Here is a 25,259-nt window from a genome sequence, read left to right as displayed (position 1 = left end):
TGAGAATGAAATATCTTGATGCCTCTGAGAATGTACATCTTAGTTTCTTACATCACCCAAGTATCTTAAAGAACTAAAAATGGGGTGTGGATGTTGCAGTTAGCTTTTTTTATCTTCTCTCACAGCTGTTCTAGTGGTAATGGCAGCAGCTATTAGGGATATTAGGGATTAGTGTTAGGGATTCTGATTGCATGTGGAGTTGCTGAGTGTTTACACTTACAAGTGGTAAAAGTGTTACACACTACTTTTTTTCCCAGTGGTTTGTATTGCTACATAGTAGAACACCTTTGAGCTTTCCTTTGTAGAGGAGTTTTACCTGTTAATCAAGAATTGAGAATCAGCGTGTTTTGCTGATTTCATTATGCAGGTTTACACAATAGCAGTGTTAGTCCTTCCACACTTGCATTTCAAATGTCATACATTGTGAGTGCTAAATTAAATTATTATGTTGCACTTTTGTAGAATAAATTTACTGTAATGCTCCTTAAAAAGCTGGGAGCCTCAAACCTTTTTTATAGTACACTATTAGATTTTTCTGATACTGGCAAATGCATGGTAAAGGATTATGATTTTTAATTTTAAAACATTCACACTGTTAATTGATCTATATTTTACAACTTTTTGAGCAGATGGTTAGCTTGACTTATTACTTCAATTCTCTTAGTATTCATATAGCACCTAACACATTCTCAATTTATTTGGAGAAGGCTTCATAAATATTTTCCTTTTCCTAAGCAAATTACAGTTGATTCCACAGGTGATGATAGAAAATAAACGTTAGCTTGTGTTTCTTTTTACAGAGACCAGAGCTGCTATGACATTATTCCATTATACAACGCAATGAAGAAGAAAGTGTTGTCTGACTCAGATGAGGTAAGTGGTTGTGTCTTGGGCATTGGCATTGATACACTGGAGAAACAAGACTGCTGTCTGTCCTGTGGAGTACCAAAGTACTGGTTTCAGTCACTGCTGGGAAGTGGAGTTTACTGTCAGTACAATGTTTCTTCTTGTCAGCTGGGAAACTAGGTGAAAATCCAGCCTCCTCTCTTCCTTTAGTGCAGGGAGTTTTAATAGTTTGCTGGAGGATGCTGATTAGATTTCTGAGATGTTCTCAAAATTGACAGTCATATGAAATGCTTCTCAGAGGGATGGGGGTAGGACTGTAAAGACTGAAATTATAAGTTTAAAATATAAAAGAACTCGCCTACTCATATATGCTTATATTTTTTAACCTTTTTATGCGACTCATTATCTTGCTCAAAGGAAGAAGAGAAAGACACAAATGTGCCGGGGACTTCCACTAGAAAAAGAAAGGTAAATGTTTTAAAAAAATTTTTAATATATATTTTTAGTGCTACAATTGCTAAAATGTATTTGTAAACAATGGAATGTAAAACTGAAATATTTCTAGTATTGAGTAATGTCAGCTTTTTGAACGTTTTGAACTTAGTGATGTGTTGTTCTACTGAACTGTTCAATGTAAAAGTATTTCTGTCCGTGCTGCTGCATGTTGTGAATTCATTTATATCCTGTGGGGTAACTCTTCCATTAGATTTTGTAAAAGCAGCTAGTTTTTTTAATATGCACCAGGCAATATCGTCATTTCAGGATCATCAGCCGAAGCGGCGGCTACGTAATAGGGCTCAGTCATACGACATTCAGTCATGGAAGAAGCAATGCCAGGAGCTGCTGAATCTCATTTTTCAGTGTGAAGACTCTGAACCATTTCGACAACCAGTGGATCTTCTTGAGTATCCAGTGAGTATTTTAGAACAAGGTGACTGGTTATAATCCAGTTGTTAAGTGGTGGGTTGGTTTGTTTTTTTTTTTAAACTTTGACCATTTCTTTAGTTCTTTCAATTGAAACTTCAGGCAGCTGTAGTGACAGAATTCTTTTCAGCACTTCATTGTCACTTGTTTAATAATGTTTACTGGTTTTTTTTCCTACTAATTTTAAAATAAATAATACTTCTCTGCTCTCAGATACTTTTGTTGGAAAATATTTTCTATTCAGTGATGCTTATGTTATTAAGTAGATTACAGCTTTTAAAGTAGATTACAGCTTTTGCAATTAAGATGTATTTCCTTTTCTGACTGAAAAATGGTCATATATATGAAATGCATATATTTGGTTGCTGCATGTGATGTGTTGTCAAGGATCATTGGTTTCATTTCAGAATATAAAAACTAAAAGTAAGATTATATGAAAACTTAAGAGTAATAAAGCAAAGATTTTGCTTGCTTTCCTTCTAGTGTATCTTAAATTCTGTAAAATATTACTCCAGGGTGATCAACTTGGGCAAAATTACCTTTCTCAATAAGAGAAAAGAAATGTTTCTCTTTCAGAAGTCACTAGTAGATCTGTCTTGACACTTCTGCAGCCACTGGGTACCATTCTTTTTTATGCAACCTAAACTTATGCTGTGGCCAACTACAAGTGGCCCTATATGTTTGAGACCCTCAAATAAGCTGATAGAGAGCACTCTGCTAGGCTTAGGCATGAAGCACACTGGTCCCTGGTGTCACAAGCCTGTTTAACATGCAGAGGCACTCCTGCAGGTTCTATTTGCTCTGATGGATTAACTTAAACTTTTTGGTTAAATTTGGTATTTAAGCTTTTTCTTGTATGAACATGTCTCTGTTTCTTCCATTGCCTGGAAAAAAATTTTCTGTTATTGGCTTGACTTGGGTCCTACCTAAACATGTGGAGTTTTTGATACTTCATTACATTCATAAATTGTCAGGCCTCCATTTGAGAAACTGCTCAGGTTTCAGAAAGGATGTGATAAGCCTCTGATCAGGCTCAAGTATTCAAACTTCATATTTTAAAGCTAATATGTGAGAACAGTATTAGTCTTAGTCCTAAGTTTGAGCTGCTAAGCCACCCCAGAAGGCTTGTAGTCACACTTTCAGATCACTGTTATTTTCAGGTCAGTGTGTCAGTAATGCAACCCTTAGGGGACACCAAATTCTGAGCTCTGTGTTTCAGTAAATAGGTTTATAAAATGAATTAAATCATCTATCTGTTAATTTCTAACCTTGACCCTACTGAGTATGTCTGCAAGGGAGGTATATTAGTGGAAAGGGAAAAAATGTCTTCAGCGGTCTTCCATACCTATTTAAAGAGGATATTTTAGTTAAACAGGTTTATCAAACTCATCCTAAGGAAAATTATATATTAAAGCTTGGGAGAAAAATTGTAATAAATTTCTTTGCTATTTCCAAACAGGATTATAGAGATATTATTGACACTCCTATGGACTTTGCTACTGTTAGAGAAACACTGGAAGCTGGCAACTACGAGTCACCAATGGAGTTATGTAAAGATGTGAGACTTATTTTCAGCAATTCTAAGGCCTATACACCAAGTAAAAGATCAAGGGTAAGATTTTATTGTTTAACATTTGCTATTGTATGAAAGAACACTTATATCTGAAAAATATAGGACTGAAAAAGCAGAGAAACAGTGTAATTTGATTGCTTTTGAAAAGCAAGTTTAATTATTTCTGATCTTAAAATATTAATGTTTCTAAGAAACTATTACAGCTTTATATTTGAAGGGAAAGGAATGTGTGCTTTTTAAATACCAAAAGTTCTGATGTTCTGCATGTGTGTTTCAAAAGTAAATATTAGAAAGTGTGTCTAAACAGAAAACGACATGGAAGAAAAGTTCCGCAGAAGCAGGATTATGAGTACAATAGTGAAATTTAACTGATATTTGGGGAAGAAACCAGATTTTCAAAACAACTACATAGGGAGCCTTTCTACTTTGAAGGTTGCCCCAAGCTGAAATATCCAGGTATAGACAGAAGAGGATGTTGAAATTCTGTGCTGTTCACTACTGTGCAGTAGGATTGTAATGAAGCTCAGGACTTCTGGGAAACTGGACAGTTTACATAAAGTGTCAGCTTACAAAGCTTTTTGTACTGAGATGTCCTGCTAGTAGGAGCTGCAGTATCTGATAGCAGTTAAATTATGGATGCATATTTACATGGGTTCAAAGCTTTTCTTCTACTAATGTGTGTTAGGTTTTAAGACCAGAATTATTAACAGCTTTTATGTTTGCCTGTTCTAAATAGCAAGTTAATCATTAGGACTTAATTGTTTTAAGACTTGGGCACAAATTTCTTCATAGGTGACTAGCAGGATCAGTGATTACTCTCCAGTCAGTAGCAGACATGCCCACTCACTGTTGAGGCTGCCATACCCTGTAAAAGAATTACTCTTTCAGTTGCAGCAAGTAGCAGGGCTTTTGTGGCAGATCTGGATTCTTTTGTGGCTTTTCTTTCTCTCCTTGACCTCATCATACCTGACATTAGCTTTGTGTGGTTTTATGGATTCTTTTGACATTTTCATTTCGTTCATGTTTCATCCAAACACACTGGTATAGTAATAAATTTATCTTTTTTTGTTTTACTTTGGAAGTGGAAGGTTCTTATGTCGAGTTTTAATATTCTGGAACCTATGTGCTTTCAATGTATGCAACATGTAGTTGAATGTCATGTTTATACTATGTCACGCACTTATATTTTTAGCATCTTACTTTATGTCACTGATGCTTATTTGAACTGTAAACTGATGTCACTGATGCTTTCTTGATCAGTAAACCTAAAGTCATCAGATTTTTATTTTTTTTTTTTGCTTGGCACATCAGAGACATATTCCTTTGCATGCTATCTCCAGTAACATGTGCAGAATCTGTTGAGTCTGGTGCTCAGATGGTTTCGTGTGTCATTAAGTAGGAACTGGTTCAATATTTTCTTTGTGTTTCATTGAAGGTGCTGTGTCTCCTCAAAGTACAGGTCCCTTTGGTGGTTTTTCTGTTTCCAGAATTAATAGCATCTGTGCTCAAATAATTACTCGTGATCTAAACTGAATTTGGGAGTCTCTGTAAATCATCCAAGTCTAGAAATAGGAAAAAAAAAGTGCTCCTACATAATTCCAATACATTTATTGTACCTGTTGCAGCCGACTTACTTGTGGTATCAATTCATCTATAAAAGGAATGGACTGGTGTTCAAATATAGGATATAAGGATGCAAGCTAATAGAGCAGAAAATAAGATTTCTTGACCCTAGGTATGATACAGCAAAATTACCTTAAGGATCTCTCTTTGTGATTTCTGTTGAAACTAGAAAGGGATACAGTCTAGAAAGGCAATTGAAAGACTCATTTTTCCAATTCTTCCTTTTCTGTGTCATCTTCAGTTGTGGTACACTTTTCAAAACCATGAAAATAGTTAAAGAAAACCTACACATAGCATATATTTATTGAGACACATGATAAATTGCCGTAAAATATTTCTATATTAACAACTTTTTACTTTTCTAGCTATTGTTTGGTAATAAATAAGTAAAGGGACACTTTGGAAAAGTATCAAACTTCTTTACTGGCTTTTCTTTTCCAGATCTACAGCATGAGCTTGCGCCTTTCTGCTTTCTTTGAAGAACATATAAGCTCTATTTTATCAGATTATAAATCTGCCCTACGTTTTCATAAAAGAAATACAATAAAGAAACGAAGGAAAAAAAGAAGTAGAAGCAGCTCAGTTTCCAGTAGTGTTGCATCCAGGTACATTAATTCCTTTACAGTATTCATGAAATGCTGTGAAATTTTGACATACCTAAACAATAAAACTTAGTGTGTTTTTTTCTTAATACTTCCTTTACTATTCCCTATATTGCAGAATGGTAGCTTTGACATGCAAGTCCCTATGATGTGGAAGAGTTTTAAACTTTACTTAGAGCTATCCTAGTGTAAGTGCTTAAAATTCAAATAACTGCTAAATGTGTACAGTAAAACAGCATCGTTAGGATAGTGATGGCATCATGCTTTATCATATAACTATAGTATTTATTGTAAAGATTCACTTTCCAGAAGCTCACAACTTACATGAATTTCCACAGTAAATGCCATATTTTAACATACTTCATGCAGAGGTGATTTTTTTACTCCCACAATCTCAGACACTAGCATTTAATTTTATTTATTCCTGTAAAATGACAAGGCGGTCATCCAGGATACAAATTGTTGCTCCTTTTGCAGCCCTGAAAGGAAGAGGAGATTAATAAAACCTCAGCTGAAGGCAGAAACTTCTGCCACTTCATCATCTTCTGCACCTGCACGGTCAACAGCACTGAGACACGCTCCGCCTCAGATGAACGGAAAAGCCGCTGAGGCCTCCTCCCTTGTGCGGACTCGAAGCAACAGGGGGATAACAGATGTGGCTGTTACAGAGCAACCATCCACTTCTTCAGGAGCAAAGCCTTTAACTATAAAGCCTTTAATTACAAAGCCTAATACTACTGCAGGGTCAGGAAAGTCAGGCAAGTTGGGGTGCCTTTTGTTTTGATTTTCTATTAATTAAGCTCAAAAAAAAATGTTTTTAAAGATAAAACTGGTTCTTTAGAAATCTAATATATTTCTCTCTGTTAAGACTGTTTCTGTTTTCAAACTGATGGGCCTTTGAGGCTCTTCAAAGGAAAATTGAACAAGTTAGGCTATGTTTTTTATCTAGAAAGCTTTCTCCCTTTTAAATCACAGAGTCAAATTGTTTGTAGTAGAACATCAGTTCCATTTTAGCCCAACAAGACTGAATGCAGCATAAACTACTTAAGTTGATAATTTTTTTTCTTTTTATCCTTCCAGTACTGGAGAATTCAACCAAACATTCCAAGAACCAGAATATCGTATCAAACCCTTCCCCATCTGATTACAGTCATAACACTAGGAATAACTCCACAAAAGAAAATCCAGAGAAAGAGAAGCAAATCAAGCGCAAAGTAAAATCTTCCACTGTTAATCCACAAGGTACCAAATTTCTCTGGAACTTCCTCCCCACCCTCAGAGTTACTGATGTAGTGACTGTAGTGTTGTACTTTAGTTGTGGTAATTTGGGGGTAGGGAAATTAGAATGCATTACAATTTAGCAGAATAGGGAAATCTAACAGAAAGTTCAGTCACCATTAGTTTCCTTCTTGATGAATTAGCACAGTTTTGACTACTCTTAACACCATTTCCATGGTGTGGTAGCTGTTGTCTAGATGATTTTGAGATGTTAACATATCTTTACCTTAATTTAAATTATTACAAATGTCATGTTAAAAATTCTAAAATCCAAAGCAGACTTCTGCATGGTCAGACTTTAAATCCTGTGTGTTTAATCACATAAAATTCTGTGGGTTATATTTGGGTCAGTAGCGCTGAATGTGATGACATTCTGTGCAGCAGCAAGCATAAGGATCAGAGGATCCCAGCTGCCAATTCATTCCTTCCTTCTTTGGCACAGCAAAAAAAACCTATGCGGTGTTTACTGCTTCTATTTAGTATATTTGAATGGCCTGCTTGGACCTAGTTTATGAAATCTCCTGAGTGAGCTTGCTTGGTCTTTTGATGTCAGAATACCTTAAAATTCAAAGCTTCTGTGGAGGCTGAAATAAGATCTCCTAGTCAGAAAGCTTTCCTATTTGTGAAGGACCTCTGAACTGTTCAGAAGATGCTTGAAGCAGGTAGATCCACTAAACATCATTTCTCTGAAAATGGGGACACAGTAGTCCGCAAATTGGGTCCCATCTAATTAATCTGCCTACTCCTTGTAGTCCTCTCCCCAAGGAGTTCTTTCTTACTCATCCATGCTTTGGAAAAAGTAGCTCTTGGTCTGATAAATTAAATCATCTGTCCATTGTTTGTAAGCTTTCTCACAAAGGCCCCAGCTATTCCCACATTGCATGGCTAAATATGCAGCTGTTAAAGGGTGGGATGTCAGGGATTTCTGAATGTTGTTCACCTGGTCCTGTCTCCTTACATCCACTCATAGCACAGAGGAGGCCTGTGCTTGTAGTGCATGATGGTGCACATTCAAACACAGCAGAAGCTGTGTGTGGGTGTTTCATGAAAGGGCTGAAGGAACTATCATGCTGGCTATGAGCCTGTTCTTGGCCATATGTTAGGCAAGGCTGTGGTGTCAGAACATCTTTCTAAGAGGTCCAGTGATGTGCCCCTCTGAGAAAGTTGATTACCCCTCACATAATGAAAACTCATACCCTGTAAAAGTCTCCACGCAAGTACATGCTGCTGTCTGTTAGTGTGAGAAATTGGTACAAATTTGATACAAAAGATGGTACCTCAGGTTGAAAGAAAACATCTATTTCTCCAGAGATTACTTACTTGGAAGCATTCCCAATCCTTGCACCATTCCCAATGCTTCTTGAGCAACTTTTTGCTGTTGCAGATACAAAATATGAGTTTTGTCCACTGGTGTTGCATCATCTGAGAAAAACCCCTCAGCTCTCCCCTTTTTTCCCTTTTTTTTTCCCTCTGCATTTTTCCTGGCTTTTTTTGTTTCTTGGGTTTTTTTTTTTTTCCTTGCAGCTACCATGTGCTAAGTCCAGCTAGAAGTTAATCCTCATTCCATTGTAGAACAGAACTCTCTGAGCTCAACTTTGGGTTTCTTAGGTTTTGACAGACTGGCAATCACTGTGAATCCATTCAGATATTTTAGTAAAAGTTTTATTAAGGCAGTGTGAAAATGAATGTAAATGCAAATCTGTTATGTGATGTGTATGTTTCTGTACCATTTCTTTACAGCAGATTGCAAGAATAATGCTTTGGCATCAGGAAGCATTCAGGTAAATGGACATGGAGGACAGCCTTTGAAACCTCCAGTTAAAAGAGGTCCTGGACGGAAGCCCAAGGTGGAGACTAGTAACAATAATAACAGTAGCTGTGAAGTGGTGGTGCACAAGAAAAGAGGCAGGAAACCAAAAAAGCTACAAATTGTTGAACAGCAAAAGGTTGCAGAGCAGAATACAATCCAGACCACAAGGGATATACCAGAGGAAGCCTCTGTTTCTACTGCATGCAATTCTCTTTCTGAAAATAATGTGAAAGAAGACTTGTTACAAAAAAAAGGCCGAGGGGGTAGAAAGCCAAAAAGGAAGATAAAGAGCCGCCAGCCGGGCTCAGACCTCTCAGCTCCTGCAAATGTTAAAATGCAAACAAGAAGCAGGAGGAAAAAGACACACGAGCCTATGGAGGAGGGTTCTGAAGAGCTTAAAGATTCTGAACCTCACATGAGAACTAGAAACCAGGGTAGGAGGACAGCCTTTTACAATGAAGATGACTCTGAGGAAGAGCAAAGGCAGCTATTGTTTGAAGACACCTCCTTAACTTTTGGAACTTCGAGCAGAGGCAGAGTCCGAAAGTTGACTGAAAAAGCAAAAGCTAATTTAATTGGTTGGTAATTTTTACCAAGGGTTTTACTTCAGAATGCTATGAAGCAGGTACAGTTAAGGAACAGCAGAACAGACTTCTGCTTCCCTGCTGCTATTATGGGTTAGAAGAGTATGTTCTGATTTGAGGAGAAAAATTTAGCAAAATGATAAACTGAAAGAACATTCTTTGAAAGAAATATATATTTTAAACTTTTGCTATTTATTGCCCTCCAAATAGGTTATACATTTCAACAGTCATTTTGTTCACAGTTGAGAATAATTGAAGCAATTTCTGACTGATGTACAGAGTTCAGAGCTACTCTGCTCAAGTAGTGTGTAATATCTCTACACAATTGAAAAAAGGTAATAGAACTTTTAATTGCCACAAATTGAAAACAGAAATCTATTTTTGACCAAGCAAGGTACACTTTGATTGTAAAGTCAAGTTGCCTAGGAAGGCAGACTTTGGCAAAAAGTGGCAGTAAATTCACTTGCATTTCTATTAAATAATAAAATACCAAACTTTGCTAATCCGAAAAAGTTTAATTTCAGTTGTGATGGAATGTTCAGCTGCAAAAGAAGCCTAGCACAGGCCATTGTTTATCCAAGTTCTGCCAAACATAGCAAAAATGTAATCACAAATATATATATCCACATTGGAAAAAGTTTGACTAATGTCTAATTTTTCAGACCTCGATTCTTGTATCAATCATTAAATCTCTGTTTATTGTGCCAAAGACTGAGAATCAGTGCAGTGGAAAACCTTTTTTTCTTTTTGAGTGTCAGTACAGCATACCATTTGCAGTGATAAAAGCTGTGTCTTGTTTTAAATAGTAAGGTGTTAACATTGTTCTGAAATGTATCCTTTTTGGTACTTCTGGTAGAAAATAATGCACTGGTGGGGTCCTTTGACAGAGATGTTTTAGTCTAAATGTATAATTGGTTAAAGGATTCAAGGAAATTACAGGACAGGTATGGAATTATGATGTTTACTTTCTGATCCATATTGATAGTTGTTTCTACAACTTTAGACATGCTAAGAGGCTGAAATGACCTACAAAGAATAGTGTATGTGTATATATTAATATATACATAAACACGTATGTCTAAAATATTACCCAGGTATAAATTTTTTTCAGGATTTTTTAGATAGCACTAGAATTGAAAATTTTAAAATGTCATACTTTATAGTTTAATTTTAAGGGGAAGATTGGTTATTTTCAATTATTAGGGTTAAAAGGCCAAATCACTTTTTATGCAATCATGTTTTATACAGTGGTCTCATTGCACATTGTGTTTTTCTGCACTTTTTATGGTATATCACGCTGACATATGTCAATATACACCCTAAAGAAAAATTCCATTTAATGATTGTGCCTTGTATTCTATTATTTCTTGCATCCTTACTAAAATTAAGTTGTCTATTGTAAATGATAACTATATGACTTAGGGGAATGTATTGTTATATGTACTGCTCTGGAAAAGAAAAGCAGTTATTTATTTGTTTATGGTACATTTAGTTATTTTATACCTTTACAAACAAACCTTAATACCATTTTCTATCACTTAAAAAAAGTATTGTCCAGTTTCAAGGAAAAAATACATAAGTACTGGTATTTACTGAGATCTGGTATGGTACAAAAATGTAACCAAAATTTTCTGGGAATACTTTTTTTTTGTTTTTACACACCATCTGCAATGTCTGGAAGGGAAGACATGCAGAATTAAGATCTTAAATTTGCACAGATTCTGTATATGTATTTGAGGCCTGATTCTTCACTCTTTATTTTCTTACAAAAAAAAGCCTATAAGTTTGAAGAAAGAATATTGGTATTTGCCACCAAGAGTAATAGAAATAGGCTACTGTGGATAGCAGATTAGTATACACCATACCTAATTTTAGGTAGTTCATTTTGCTACAAAAAATGGCTGAGATATTTTCCAGATCCTCTTTGAATTGTTATGGATTTGAATTTGGGGGCCTGGGATTAGTTTGTATTTGATTTGTTGGAATATTTATTTGTTCTAACAAGTAGTTCTTTATCATCTGATTAAAATGGAGTCACTAAACATGTGGTAAGATAGCAAGCTACATTTGTACAGTTGCAATACAGCTTCACAATTCAAAACTGATTGATCCTACTTGTTAATTTTGTCAAATCTCACTGATGAAGGCAATCATTTGAAAATGTGTAATTTCCTGATGTTATCTGCATTGTAATATATAAAATAGATTATATCTAAAATTCATCTTCTGTATTTACTCCGTTTGTAATAATGTTTTATATGGCATGTTTATGTATATATTTATATATCAAAAATACCTTGTGTGTAAGTTTTGGAGACTGAAATAATCTGAGTTCCCTTAACAGCAGGTAGAGGAGTGTGCATCTTAATTTTACAAGGGTAGAAGGCCTTACCTGCAGAACATGGGTACTGCTTCCCACCCAGTAATATCGGTGACTTTAGCCAGTAAGTTTTTGATTCTTATTAGACACATTAATGTTTTTCCTTTAAAAATAAACTGTGGATAATTTGGATCAGTTTTTTATAGAAGCAAAGCTAGACATTTATTAGAAATTAATACCAGATTTATTTAAAAGTTATATTTTTTATAATTTAATTTCACTAGGTTGCAAACTTTATTTATGAGACTTTGAGTCACCATCAGACTGTATTTTGGTTGGGGAAAAATTTATTATTTGAGGTGGTTGTGAGATACTGTATCAATACAGAAAAAGAGCTTTTGATTACAGAGTCTTAGGTTTTTAAATGTGAGCAATAAACTAATGGTCAGTGTTCTGAAATAATTTAAGATCTATAGTTATATGCATGTTTTATAATGCCATCTGAAGTACCTAACAACTGGTTCAGAAAATGGAGTATCAAAGCCTCATGTGATTGTTTTACATTTGCATTGTAAATAACATAGCTTCATAGTCACATACATGCAAATGATCTGGCAGCAATTAACTCAGTTTTATTCATTAAATTCATTTGTATTTGACATGGATATGAGGATACTGTTCTGGTACTTCTACACTATACTGGGAAAGGTTAAAATTGGTATTTGCTGCTGAGTGGTATCTCGATAACAGTGTGTTCTTTAACTGCCAGTGAGGAAATACTTCTGCTTCTGTCATAAGTGTGCTCTGAATGTTTAACAGGAATCATTGTACCTGTGCCTACATACTTAACAACTCCTTAGCCACTCTGTTTCTGTTGTTAGTGTGTTCTCTGGGAACTGAACTGAAATCTTACCACTGTAGTGTTCATTATTATTGTCAATATTGAACTAGAGCTCTTTGTCACTTGGCAATGACCAGTGATACAACTTTGCAGAGAAATGTCTTCCTCCAGTGATTCGACTGCTGTGATAAAGATTTACAGATGTTTATTTGTACAGTGTCCAGTTTGTACCTGTGATCAGTTTGTTGATAGACTTGTAAGGTTGAGTTGGTTGATTTAAATATTACTATGGCTTAATATTTGTAAAGCTATTAATTGATAAAGGACCCTGATGCAGCACGTATAGATATTAATATCTATTAAAAATTAATTGTAGTGTAGAGACAGCTTATTCACTATACTGCTGTACAAATATTTTAAAGTACCAATTCTGTGCCAGAGGCTTTTGCCTTACTTAAAAAAGGACTACATGCAACACAAAAAATAGTTTGTCCATTCAGTAATTTCAAGCTTGTTATGATTTTTACACCACATTTTTAAATATTTTGCTCACATTTGTTGGATTGAGGACTACAAGTAAATGCTTTAGCATGTAATTTGAATTTAGGCAAATGTTAAATACTTGATTGGTTCTATAAAAGCAATAGGCTTAACTGGATGGGACCCTTTCACCTTGTATTTATATAGTAGATTGGAGGTGAGAGGTTTTTAAGCTCACTTTCATCAACATTCACATTTTATTTGTAGCATGTGAATCTTGCTGAGGTAATTTTAACATCACTGGTCAATTAAAATACACCCATACCGCAATATTTACATTCTGTCCTGAGTATTCTAGAAATAGCATATTTTTGTTGACAGTAGATTGTCAAAGGTTTTCCTTTTGGCCTTTTTTTAACAGTGTCTTAAAAAATTTAATTATAACTCTGCTACAATGCTGTGATAGAGAAGGTAGAGGGTTTTTAAACCTCACCTAGAAACAGCAAAAGCTCATTTTCTGTTTACGACCTAAATGAAGACAAATGAAGTGTGTAAAATGAGTATATATTTTCTTTTATCCCAGAAGTTCTTGTAACAGTTTGGTTTCCAAGGGGACCTAGATATTCAACTGATAAAAGGGCTGTTAGTTTTCTGCTGTAAATTACTGTATATACATGTTTGTTCATATGCAGAGGAAAGTGTATTACATTTCATAAATCTGGTCAAGGCTTGACAATGTGTTTCAAACAACAAATCTGGCATTGACAGCTTATGTAGCTTCTTGTTTTTGAATCGTGAATGCATCTTGCTGACTTTCTATGATGTCTGGGGGAAATCAGCAGGTAGCTTTTAAACCAGAGCTAACCTCCAGGTGCTCTTGTGTTTCTGCTGGCTTTAATGCGGGAATTCGCCTTGTCATTTTTACAGTGTGTTAGAGAAGGAAACATGCCAGGAAGCCAGATTAAAAGACATCTTAAATTGCAGAAAAAGGTGATTAGCTGCTTCCCCCTCACCACCCCTCCCCCCCTTTTCCCAAGGTTCTAACAGCCTCAAGGCACTCCAGAGAGAAACCTTATATGCTGCAATAAAATAAGGGTGAATAAATTTAGCTTTTAGGAGGTATGTAGTGAGACAAGTAGTCATTTGGGTCCTTTTTAATGCAGATAAATACATCAGGAAATTCACTTCAAATAATGCAAACAATACATTTTAGGGAGGGAAAGTAGTACTATACTATGAATTTCTACACTGAAAAACAAAGAATGAGGTCACACAAATTAGGAGTAGAAAGAAATAGAAGCACCTATCGTGTACTGTGTGATGTACATGTACTGTTTTGTGCTTACAACTGTGCAGGTTGGTTTGCTAATGCATTGAGACCATACAGAAGTTACATTTTTGGACCATACTAAAACTGCAGAAGTGTGGTGGACAACTGGATAATGATCATGCGTGAACTAAATTCTGTCATAATGTTTCAATATGTATAGAATGGAGCTCAACCTCAAGTAAATTACCTAGAAAGGTTAATTTTAAAACTGACAGATTTTCAGATTAAAAATTACACTTATTTTGTACAGAATTATGTAAAACACAAATCTGTTGTATGTAATGAGTAACAGTTTTGAAAACTATAATTCTTTAGCTTTATCAAGGCTTTTTTCCTTCCAGAAATCTAGATTATCATGTTATATATAACCTGAAGTATCTCACCAGGATAACAGTGCCCTTTCTTTTTGTACATATGGATTGGAAATTTCTTTACTGTTATGTGGACACTTTCTATGTTAGTTTTGATGCATAATACTTTGAATCCTTTTATACAAACTAGAATGTATGTGTAAGAATTACTGTCACTGCAATGTAGTAACTACAAACTTATTTTTAAATAAATAGAAAACATGTTTTTCTAAGCTGTCCAACAGTGTTTGTTTTTATCTGGTAATTTACTGTGCTATGGGATGATTGGCTGTGTATTTTTCAGAACTCCTTAAATTCAGCTCCTCTTGATTCCTTGTGGAATATGGAATAGCTGTATCTGGTAGTATGGTATAGTGGGTAAGTGGGAACAGACAAAACTGGAACTGGAGCACTGTCTGATAGAGATCAGAATTTGCTATTTGGTAGGGGTTTTCACTAAGCCCTGCAGTTCAAGAGGCAATATAAAGGCAGTAGCATCTGGCACTGAAGACACCTCACTGAGTCCTCTTACCTCACTTCCTCGTGTGCACGAGGGCACCCGCCTCTAACCCTCCATGAAGCCTTCCCTGTTCAGGTGACAACTGTTTGTACCAGAGCTACGTCCAATCCATGGAAATCTCTGCTTCCCAACAGCTCTAGAAGAGGCTAGAAACACTTTAGCAGAGAGAATCCCCTGCCCTCCTCCTGCAGAGTACTGGTCTGCAGCCTAGCTGCCCTGAATGGGTGATGCAAGAAAAAGTCAACATGGGATGTGTTCTCACAAAACTGCAGGGTTGGTTTGTTTATATCTACATTTTTCTGTTCAATACATGTGAGAAAAAAGAAATGTGGATTCTGTTTAATTTCACGTTATTTGCTTTATCAGATGATATTTTCCTTACGTTCCTTACCTGAAAACCCAAAGAAGTGATGGAAGAGAGCCTCACTCACCTCACAGATGCAGGTATGTGTGCTTCTGGGCAATGGGAATGTGGAATGGTCACAGAGGAATGAATTGAGTTCCCTGTGACTTCCCAGACTCCATGTGAAGTCTGGCAAAAGCGAGACTTGTTTTAGCAACTGAGGAAATATCTCTGTCCCAAGTGTGTGCGTTTTGCTCATTGGTGCATTCTGCTTGGAGAAAATAATAAAGGAATACTGAAAATATGACACGCTTTGGTGCTGCTGTTATGTCCTGGAGGTGCTAGTTCTGTTGAATGTACATTTCCAGTATTACAGCACAACAGTAATAGTGGTGTGCTCATCAAGCATAAGCCATTCCAGGTCCAGGGTTTTAGTTTTGTTGCTGAGAAGAGTCTTAAGCAGTTAATAACATTTCCTTTGTTTTGAAAATATCTAAAAAGTCTTTTTCTGTGTAACTCTGTACAGAATCCTTAAAATACAATTGTATCCCTGTTCCCATTTCTGTGACAGGTATATTTTGGAAACCTACTGTAGTTCTTTCATTCTGTGTAGAAATCAAGACTTTGCTTAGTATTAACACATGTTATGAAATGTTGGTACCTGATAATGCTGTTGGAAGCATGTGCTGATTTTAACACCAGCAGGAAATTAAACTCCAAACAAGCCACACCCCAGCCCCTGTCCCTTCCAGTAAAGGAGGGACAAAAGAGGAGAGACTGTGGGGAGAGATAACAACTTACAACTTACTGGAACACAAAATGATGGAATAAGACACCCACAGTACAATATAAAAAGAGAAGGTGTTTTACCCACAGCAAGGTATTCACCACCAGGAACAAGAACAAAGGTGGTGGTGAACACTCCCCGAGTTAGCGCAAATCAAAACATTTTTGTGCATATTTGGAAGCACCGGGACACCGGCTGTGTCCATGTGGTTTTTCCAGACCAATGCAATAGGATGATCATTCCTGCACGCTGCCCACATGGTAGTCAGGAAACAAAGGCAGTATGGTGGGGGAGCTCCCATGGCTAGCATTTCCAGCCCAAAATAATGGAAAACAGTGATAGACAACCCCCCTGGAAGCTGAGTCACCTGAGGAGGGGTTGCTCTGCCGCTCTGCGGAGCTCAGTTCTGTGCAAGTGCCTTTGCTGCTGCTTCCAATGCTCCTGTACACCAGGGCAGGGGAGGATGGTCTCACTGGGATGCTGGCTTCATGCTGTCCCTGATCACTGTCCCTGCAGTGCCACGCATGGGAGCCATGCCACAGCCTCGCCTCAGCACCGTGTCCCAGGAAAGTATCCCAGGATGGAGTCTGCGGTCCTTTGGTGTCACCCTCCTGCTAAAGCAGGACAGGCAAAAGTGGCCAACTTCCAGTAAGGGTACCCAGCTTTTCCTGCTGAGTCCACGTCCAGGTGATACAGTGTGTGACCACAATGCTCATTATATGAAGGAAATTGTGTGGTCGTTGAAGTTGACCATTTTGCTTTCAAAGTGAAAAGTTTTTGTGCCAAAGCTGGTGTTCACTGCTCTAGCTATCAATATGAGCTTTGCAAAAAATATTTGTCACTTTTTCCAAAGATAAATGAGCAAAGTGTAATGGCTTTAAAAATTAATCAATGTTGCTAGTTGAAGCCAATGTGAAAATAAAGCAAGTGCCAGCAAGCAATGGACAATGTGACTGGAATTTAAATAGCATAAAGTTGACTTACTGTACAACAAATTATAATGCAAAATATAATTTTTGTGGCTTTTACTACTGTTAACAGGAAACTCAAAGCCCAAACCTTCTGGTTGTTTTTCTAGCTCAGAGAAATATTGTGCTAAGAAATCTTTGCAAGATTAATTTACTGTTTGAAAGGACTGCAGTGAGAATTTATGAATCTTCTCTTACACTGTGAAATCTGAGTGCTGAAGGGTAGAGAATTTGGGAATGATGTTCCTAGTCTGGTAACAGCCATACAAACTTCCTTCATGCTTCCTTTTCTTGTCTCTGAAATAGGAAGATTTTACCTAAACTTGGTCTGTTGGCCTTTCATTTTACTTTAGCTAGATACATAAATACAAAAAAAACTCCAAACAAAAACCCAAGAAGGAGGAAGCAAGAGGCAGGTAACCAACTCATTCAGCATCAGATTTCTGCAGAGGCCTGTTCCTGGAGGTACTGACTTCAAACAATGTTAGCATTCAAGAGCCAGGCAACCTCAGCTGTTAATTTGTGTTTTGTCTCAGATCTCAGAATCTGACTTTGAACAAGGATATTCAAAATAATAAAGACAGAACTTAAAGTGCAAACCTGGTTAGAATATGATTAAAATATTAGAAAGAATTACTGTATTTGTATTCTGTAGCAGAGAAATCTAGTGGGGTTATTTTTCTGAAATTTGAACATCTTATTCAAAACTTGAATTCTCTTAAGGAAGATGGAGTAAGCTTCCATGAACTGCTAAGAAATGGAATACAGCTGTAGGAAACTTTAAAAAGAGCTATTTAGAAGTCCTTTAATTAATGATCACCTCTCAATACTGCATATTTTTTCCAAGCTAAAATCTCAACATGAGGAGCTGGGTATATGTGCAGTCTGTACTGTTCTCGACCTTCACTGACACCAATTAGTCTGCATGCACAAGTACATGGGGAAAGATTAAATATCTGGAACTCAAAACATTTATGCTGTTTAATGCTTGTAAAGTGTTTGAGGCTGCAAAATGTGTGCTAATGTTAAACTCTTCTGATTAATAACATTTACAAGGGAAATCAGTGGTTAAGTTGTTTAGGAAAAATTACTAGAAAATTCACATAAGCATTGCCTTAAGAAAGGGCAGATCATCTGAAATTCTGTTATGGTCAGGATTGTTTCTTTTTTCTTGCATGCTAATTTATGAAGTTGTAATTTTTGCCCACCTCTGAGTCACAACAGAGCTCACAGGGCTGGTTTCTTTCTAGCTCTTGCATTGAAATCTCTGCCCAAGCACATGGGGAGTAGTAACCTGTTTTGCAAAAGAAGCATCTTCATCTTGCAATTTGATTTACTCTGTATTAAGAAGATGTCTTAATGTCTGGGTAGTAATAAGTTGCTTGAGTCACACTAAAACCTTCAGCCTCCCTGAGGTAGGATCAGGTGTTTACATGGCTCCTGAGGTTTTGCCCAAGTGAGCTGGTAGGTCCCAGTATTTACTGCAGCCTGGGCTTGGTGATGCAAACACAGCCACGATGGCCTCAATGAGTCTGTTCTCCTTGGGGTGGGCTCTGTGAGGCAAATAGGTTGCTCTGAACAACCTGATCTAGCTGAAGATGTCTCTGCTTATTGCAGGGGGGCTAGATTAGGTGCCTTTGAAAAGGTCCCTTCCAACTCAAACCATCTGTGATTCTATGATTAAAAAACTATTTTTCTTAGGTAGAGTTTGTATTTCTAGTCTAGGCTAGTATTCATGTGAGTTTTCAATTGGACATTCCTGCCATGTTGCACAGGTTTAAATCCATCAATAAAATTCCATCCTAGGCCTGGCCCCTTAGATCCCATGTGTTCACTAGGAATGGGTTGATAACATTTTTTGTTTTGTTCAGAGTCTTGCCCATTGGAGAGCTGTGCTCAGTGAGAAGTGATGGCTAGAGCATTTCCCTTCTCTTGTGAGAAAGTGATGGCTAGAGCATTTCCCTTCTCTTGTGAGAAAGTGATGGCTAGAGCATTTCCTTTCTCTTGGTAAGGCTCAACATTTGCCACTGATGAATTTCTCTTCTTGTCTGTAATGCTCCCGTTGCTCGGATCTCTCTGGATCATTTGCAGTTTGAGTCTGCCTCCTCTGTTTCCTCCCACTCTGATTTGGGTGCCATCAGCAAATCTGGTTGCTGTTGAATTTACACCACAGAAGTCCGTGGCACAGATGAGGGTCACGGCCGGGTTTGACCCGCCTGCAGCAGCCCAGGAGGGGCAGCCCCGGAGTTTCTGCTGCTGACACGTGTGCTACGGAAAGCACTGAGGACGCTCCTGCTTCTGCTGTGCCGGCATCCAGCTGCGACAATGGCGGGCCAGGGGCCGCACCAGGTGCTCTCTGAAGTACCAACAGCGTTCTGAGAGGCACGGCGTGAGGCTGGGCTACAGGGCTGTGTTACAACACATTTTGCATAAACTTCGCATGAGAGAACTACCTCCGGACTTCTATTCATAGCTGGTTCAAGTCACTTGTTCATCAACATTCACAGAAAAAAATACCCAGGTAAAGAAATTGAAAATGTTACTTTCTTTAAGTTAGTCTGAAGAAATAAATTACACTTTTTATTTCTTTATTTTAATCTCTCTAAAACTGTCGGGGTGTAAAAAGTACACGCGGGTGTTTGATGCGTTTTGAGATTAAGAAATCTTTCTGCCCTGAGAGCTTTTTGTGCGAGGGAAAGATGAGAGCAGGGGACAACTTCCCAACCCGGCCGAGAGCTGGGCCCGGGTTCAGGCTCGGCTCCCGCCTCTCCGGGCTCCTTTCGGGCGTTGTTGCTCGGCCCCACCTGCGCCGCCTGGGCGCGCAGCCGGGCCGGGAGCGGGGCCGGGAGCGGCGCTCAGCGGGGCCGGCACAGGAGCAGAGGGGCTGCGGCCGCCCCCGGGCGCTGCCGGCTCGGGGCTGCTGCGGCTCGGCCCCCGCTCGGGGGCTGCAGGCACAGCGCGCTTCTTGCGGGTGTTCCGGTGCTTCCAAATATGCACAAAAATGTTCTGATTCGGGCTGACTCGCTGTATGCTACGGCATCCTTTCTGTCTGGGAGATCTGGCTGCTCAAAATGCCGATTTTAGAGACGGGAGGAAGATGTGCAGCGGCAGAAGTTGTATTGCCCTACTGTCTAAGGGCAGAGGGCAGCGCGGTAGCGACCCCCGGATCCTCTCCGGCCCTCCGGCCTCGCAGGGTGCTCATGGCTATTTGGCTGAACTGTGACTCTTCCTCCCCGCAAAACACGCAAGGCTAAACAAGTACTTTACAACTACTGATAACGTCTAAAAGGAGATTAGGAAACGTTTTTTCTTTATTGGTGGCTCTAAAGCAGATGAAGCAGAAGTGAAAAATACAGTTTGTGGTAAGGCTTCATCACAATATTGTTTCCTTACAATATTCCTAGCATATTCCTTGTAGTATTCTTTGAACCTCCTTTGGTATTGTTTTGTGATCTTGATCACTTCTGCTGGGCAGTTTTCATAAATCTACGCATGCACGTGTGCTGTGTATATTACAGTAACCCAAATTATTTTGCATATTTCATAAATTAGGACAGCAGGATCTAGAAGCAACTTGGACACAACTGTAGTGAATTGCTTCTGCTTGCAGGCTGAGAATTCCACTCCAGGGGAGCGCAGGAGGTGCAACAGCTGCTCCGGGAGAGCAGACAGTGGGTAATGCTGCAGTAAACGTGGCTACTCTGAGAACACCTGTGTAAAAGACCCAAGTCTCAAATTTCAGCTCATCTTAGTTCTGATTCGAAAAAGCCTCATAGATGTAAAGACAGTAAACACTCCTCAGGTGAAAGTGAATATCTTGATGGTTTGGGGAAGGAGGAAAGAGTCATAAATATCACTGGTATGGTGTTTCAGGTGCCTATGGGAATGAGAGGTGATGCCAAATCCTTTTCTAATCTAGTGGTGGGACTGTGGCCCATTATCAACCTGGTACAGTGCTGTAAGTGCCTTCAACCTGAAAGAAAAACCCCTTAGTTCTGTCAGATGTGCAATTATCACTGAATCCAAACAGATTATTTTTGAGGCCATCAATCTGGTCTGCCAGACATGTTTAACGCACTGAATCAGATGACAAAGCAGCACAACAAATTTAGTGCATGGACATCAGCTTTTTACTGCAAATTGGACAACCATACAAATTCCCAGTTCCTTTTTCTTTTTTTTTTTTCCTCTCTGTTTACAGACAAAAGAGATGCCTGAGTAAATCTTAAAAGCAGGTTTGTGCTGTCTTGTGTACTTTAATCTTCTATTAGCTTTTATAAGTACCGTGAAATTTAATGCAGTTTAAGTGGCCTAAATTAAGTGTGCTCCAGCTGTAACCAAAATGCCTGAGTACAGATTGTACATAATGTTGTGAACCAGCAAAGCAACCTGAAGGAAACTTTTAATTTCTACACATCTAGCAAAGTTCACAACTACATATTCTGTCTCTTTTTAAAGTTTTTCTCTTCCTCTTTTCAGAGTAGGGAACAGTGAAGTGTCTGACGAAACTTCCTGTTGGAATGCCTCACATCAATGCAGCTGCAGCCCTGCAGATTTCCATGCTGCTCTTTGCTCTTCCTGCACAGTATTTCATATCTCAGTGGTACGGAACGGACTCTGCCGAGCGCATCCAAATAACAGAAAGGTTGTAAGACTCCCCTTCCCTACTGCATTTATTTGTAAGAGAGTTCTCTTTCTGATCCCCAATGACACTTTGTCCTGGAAAGCTGAGGTGTGGGTGGATTGGCTATTCCTATACAAAACCAACATTTAAATCACACCTCAGGCTTTTTTGTGACTTAATATGACTGTATTTAGTTTCAAAATTCAAATAGCAATTGTTGATTTCTTCACATAAAAATCTTATTAATCTGCATGAGTGCCTTAACCTCATTATTTTTGGGGACATTCCAATATGCATTACTAAGGGTTATGTCCCTTTCAGAAGATGAAAATTAAGCATTTGATTAAATAACACTGTTGCCCTGATTTTTTAAGATTTTCTAAGCCTTCTGATGTTGATGTTATTGTAGCGAACTTTCTCACACAGTTTCTGTAAATAACACATTGTTTTGCATTCTTTTATGGAGGAGGAGAAATGTGATGGACTGTTGGTTTGTCCAGTGTCATTGGAGAGGTGGCACTGTCACCCTCCAATCCACTGTCACTTTTGGAAAACTATAAATGTTGGAGTCAGAAAATAAATTTCCCCTTTTCTCTTCACCTTTAGAACAGAGGTGTGTGCCTGTGTTCTTTCGTGTCCTATAGTGACATATCATTAGTTCTAATTTTGCATTACCTTTTAACATTTACTGTTATAAAATATTTTCTTGCATAGCATGACTCAGTACAGACTCTTAACCAATAAAATTCACTCACAGTAAATTACTTAAGGCAGTGCCAAAGCTAAGAGCTAAGTAAGGAGTGCCATTTTGTCTATGAATTAAGAAGCTGTGTATTGACAGAATCCCACACACATATCTCCAAATAAAAAGTGGAGACTATTACATCAGATCCAAATTTTTGATAGTGATGTCCATTGGCAAACATTGGCATCTTAACATGAACCATGCAAATATTGTACATGTGGCCTGTGCAGTGCACTGGCTGTGTGGCTCATCTGTGGAAATCCAATGCATGAAGCAGGAAGAGCAAAGGATTGGTCTGATGAAAAGAGAACTGAGCTTGGCTTATGCACAAAGACCCAGAGTGAAATAATTTTCAGGCCTCATGGAATGAGTCAACCACTTACTATTTAGATTTATGCAAAAACCTGTAGGCTTTTTTAATAGTCTTTTGATTCTGCACACCATTTAGAAAATATCTCATGCTCTCTGTTCTCGAATAACAGTTGAAGCTGCGGAATCTGAATGTAATTTAACAATTCCTATGGTCCAAGTACAGGAAGAAAGCAATCTTGTAATGAAAAATTATATTTTCAAAAATGTACGTATGGTTTACTGGTACAAGTGATGACTGAAAGAATATTCATTTGCAGTGTTGATATTAATCTTGAGGAGAAATTGTTCACGGTCACTGACCCTTTCTTTCTCTTTGCTACAGAAGTGAAACTTCAAAGTTTAAATATTAAAAATCTGTATAAGAATATTAGAGAAGGTTTTAAAAACAATATGATGACCATTTTTACTCCTAAAGGATAATTGCCTCTTGGAGCATCTCAACAAGGTCTTACTTGAGTCTGGATGCATGGGCAGATCATTTAAAGCTGTGGCTCTTGAAGACAAGGTAGGATGTTACTGTCTGCACCTAGGAGATTTCAGCTATGGTCTGTTCTGAGCAGGAAGGCGTGCTGTGGGGGAAGTAAGTGACAAAGAGGAGATATCTCTCATTTGCTTCTCAGACTGATCTGGAACCTTCTACACAAACATCAAAACTGAACTCCATGTGAAACTAAACGTAACTCATGGGAGTAATCCTGTACATGTTATCCTCAAAATTCATCTGACTCTGAAGGCAGAACAATTAGCCAAATTAATGACTGTAAGCAACTACATGTTTGTAGGATCAGATGCTAAAGCACTGGATGGATATTTTATGCTCTGTATTGTAGCACAAGAAAATCTTAATTAGGAATCACAGACAGAAAATCTGTGGGCTAAGAAGTAGTGAATTTTGATTACTGGTCATGTAACAATGATTGGAGTAGAAAAATTAAATTATATCCATTCATACATACACACCATTTTAATTTAAGAAGACTTCATGGACTTCTTGCAGTTTGTTGAAGGGCTTATTTGTGAGATTTAATTCTTGTACAGCAGAAATACTCCAAGAGTTTTGCTTTGTATGAACCTTCAAAGGTCCTTTATGCTTGATCCATGTACAATAATCAACAGTGTCAAGTCCTCTGAACTGTGGAGGATCCTGACTTAGTTTTGCTCCCAGCAAAACCTAGGGGAATGGTCTTTGAATGGAATCAGAAACTGTGCTCTTCTAAGGTTCACCATAAATTGCTTCTCAACTTTGTGGAAAGCTCCATGCCTATCCAAAGATAAAATCTGCAAAGATTAAATGATCCACTGATTATTTGTATTTAGTAGGAGCTGTTAAGTCTTCTGAATATTTTATAAAGAACTGGTTATCCTAAAAATAATGTAATTTGAGACCTTCTATATTAGCTGCTGTTTTAACAAAACAGACATGTTAAGATTTTGCCCATTCCTCTTTCTGTTAAGAGGTACTTATCAGCATTAAGTCTTTCTACACATTTGAGCTAAACCAAAACTTTTGTAAAAAACATTGTTTGCACAGGAGTTTGCTCTCACTTTCCTCTAGGCTGGGTGAAGGGAGTAAGACTGAAAGACACCATTAAAGAGGAAGGAGACTAGGACAACCTGTAGTTCTTTGGCACCAATGGTTTGCTGGCTAGTATGGATGCAGAATGTTACCAAAACTCCTCTGTTCATAAACTGCTGCTGTTACATTGCCAGCAGAAGGAGATGTTCCATTTCCTCATTGTTTTTTTACACTTTCTCTTTATCACTACAGCAATGAAAAATGTTAGCCATTTCCCCTTTCTAAACATGTATGTCCCCTACTGCCCACCTTTTAAATTCAGATGAAATTCAGTCTAGTGCAGAAGGATTAGCTGCATCTACTGCAGCCTTAGGCAGGGACTCATTGCTGGACACCTTGTCCATAACACTGATTCTTCAGAGTGCAGAATAGTGTTTGCTCACCTCTATAAAATTAGTTTCCTCTTTCCTGTTGGAAGAAATTCCTTTTTCTTGTGTATTCCTTAAAAGTGTTTTTAATGTAAAACTCATGCAGGCTTCAAATTGTAGAGAAATTTGTATCAAAGGCTTTGCAGTATCCCACTTAGGATAATGAACCTTCTAATTATTATTAAAACTCAGCTTCTAAAGAACTTATTTGTATGTTGAATTTTACATTTTAGGAACTGGTACTACAGAGAGAGCAAAACTAAAAGCAGTGACAATGAAGCAAAACCCGATTCTTATCTTGCAGGTATTGAAGTTTTTGCAATCCTTTCATATTTTACTTATGATGTGTATAAGGTGTCTATAGTGGATTTCTTTACTTAATTTGTAAATGGCAG

The 25,259-nt window shown here is 37.8% G+C and overlaps 1 protein-coding gene across 1 annotated transcript in view; it reads left to right on the top strand.

Moving 5' to 3' along the window:
• Positions 1-14,729, top strand: part of PHIP (PHIP subunit of CUL4-Ring ligase complex) — a 102,592-nt gene extending 87,863 nt beyond the window's left edge. The window contains exons 33-40 of the mRNA XM_084202210.1: positions 801-873; positions 1,264-1,314; positions 1,609-1,758; positions 3,230-3,382; positions 5,408-5,571; positions 6,046-6,326; positions 6,649-6,810; positions 8,587-14,729. Of these exons, the coding sequence (XP_084058336.1) occupies positions 801-873; positions 1,264-1,314; positions 1,609-1,758; positions 3,230-3,382; positions 5,408-5,571; positions 6,046-6,326; positions 6,649-6,810; positions 8,587-9,242 (1,690 nt within the window). The 3' untranslated portion in view covers positions 9,243-14,729. The remainder of the gene's footprint in view (positions 1-800; positions 874-1,263; positions 1,315-1,608; positions 1,759-3,229; positions 3,383-5,407; positions 5,572-6,045; positions 6,327-6,648; positions 6,811-8,586) is intronic.
• The last annotated feature ends 10,530 nt before the right edge of the window (positions 14,730-25,259 follow it).

The sequence above is a fragment of the Fringilla coelebs genome, assembly GCF_963513975.1.
Source record: "Fringilla coelebs genome assembly, chromosome: 3".
In the NCBI taxonomy this organism is placed as follows: Eukaryota; Metazoa; Chordata; class Aves; order Passeriformes; family Fringillidae; genus Fringilla; species Fringilla coelebs.
The sequence above is the reverse complement of the archived record's forward strand: the minus strand, read 5'-3'. Positions and strand labels throughout refer to the sequence as shown.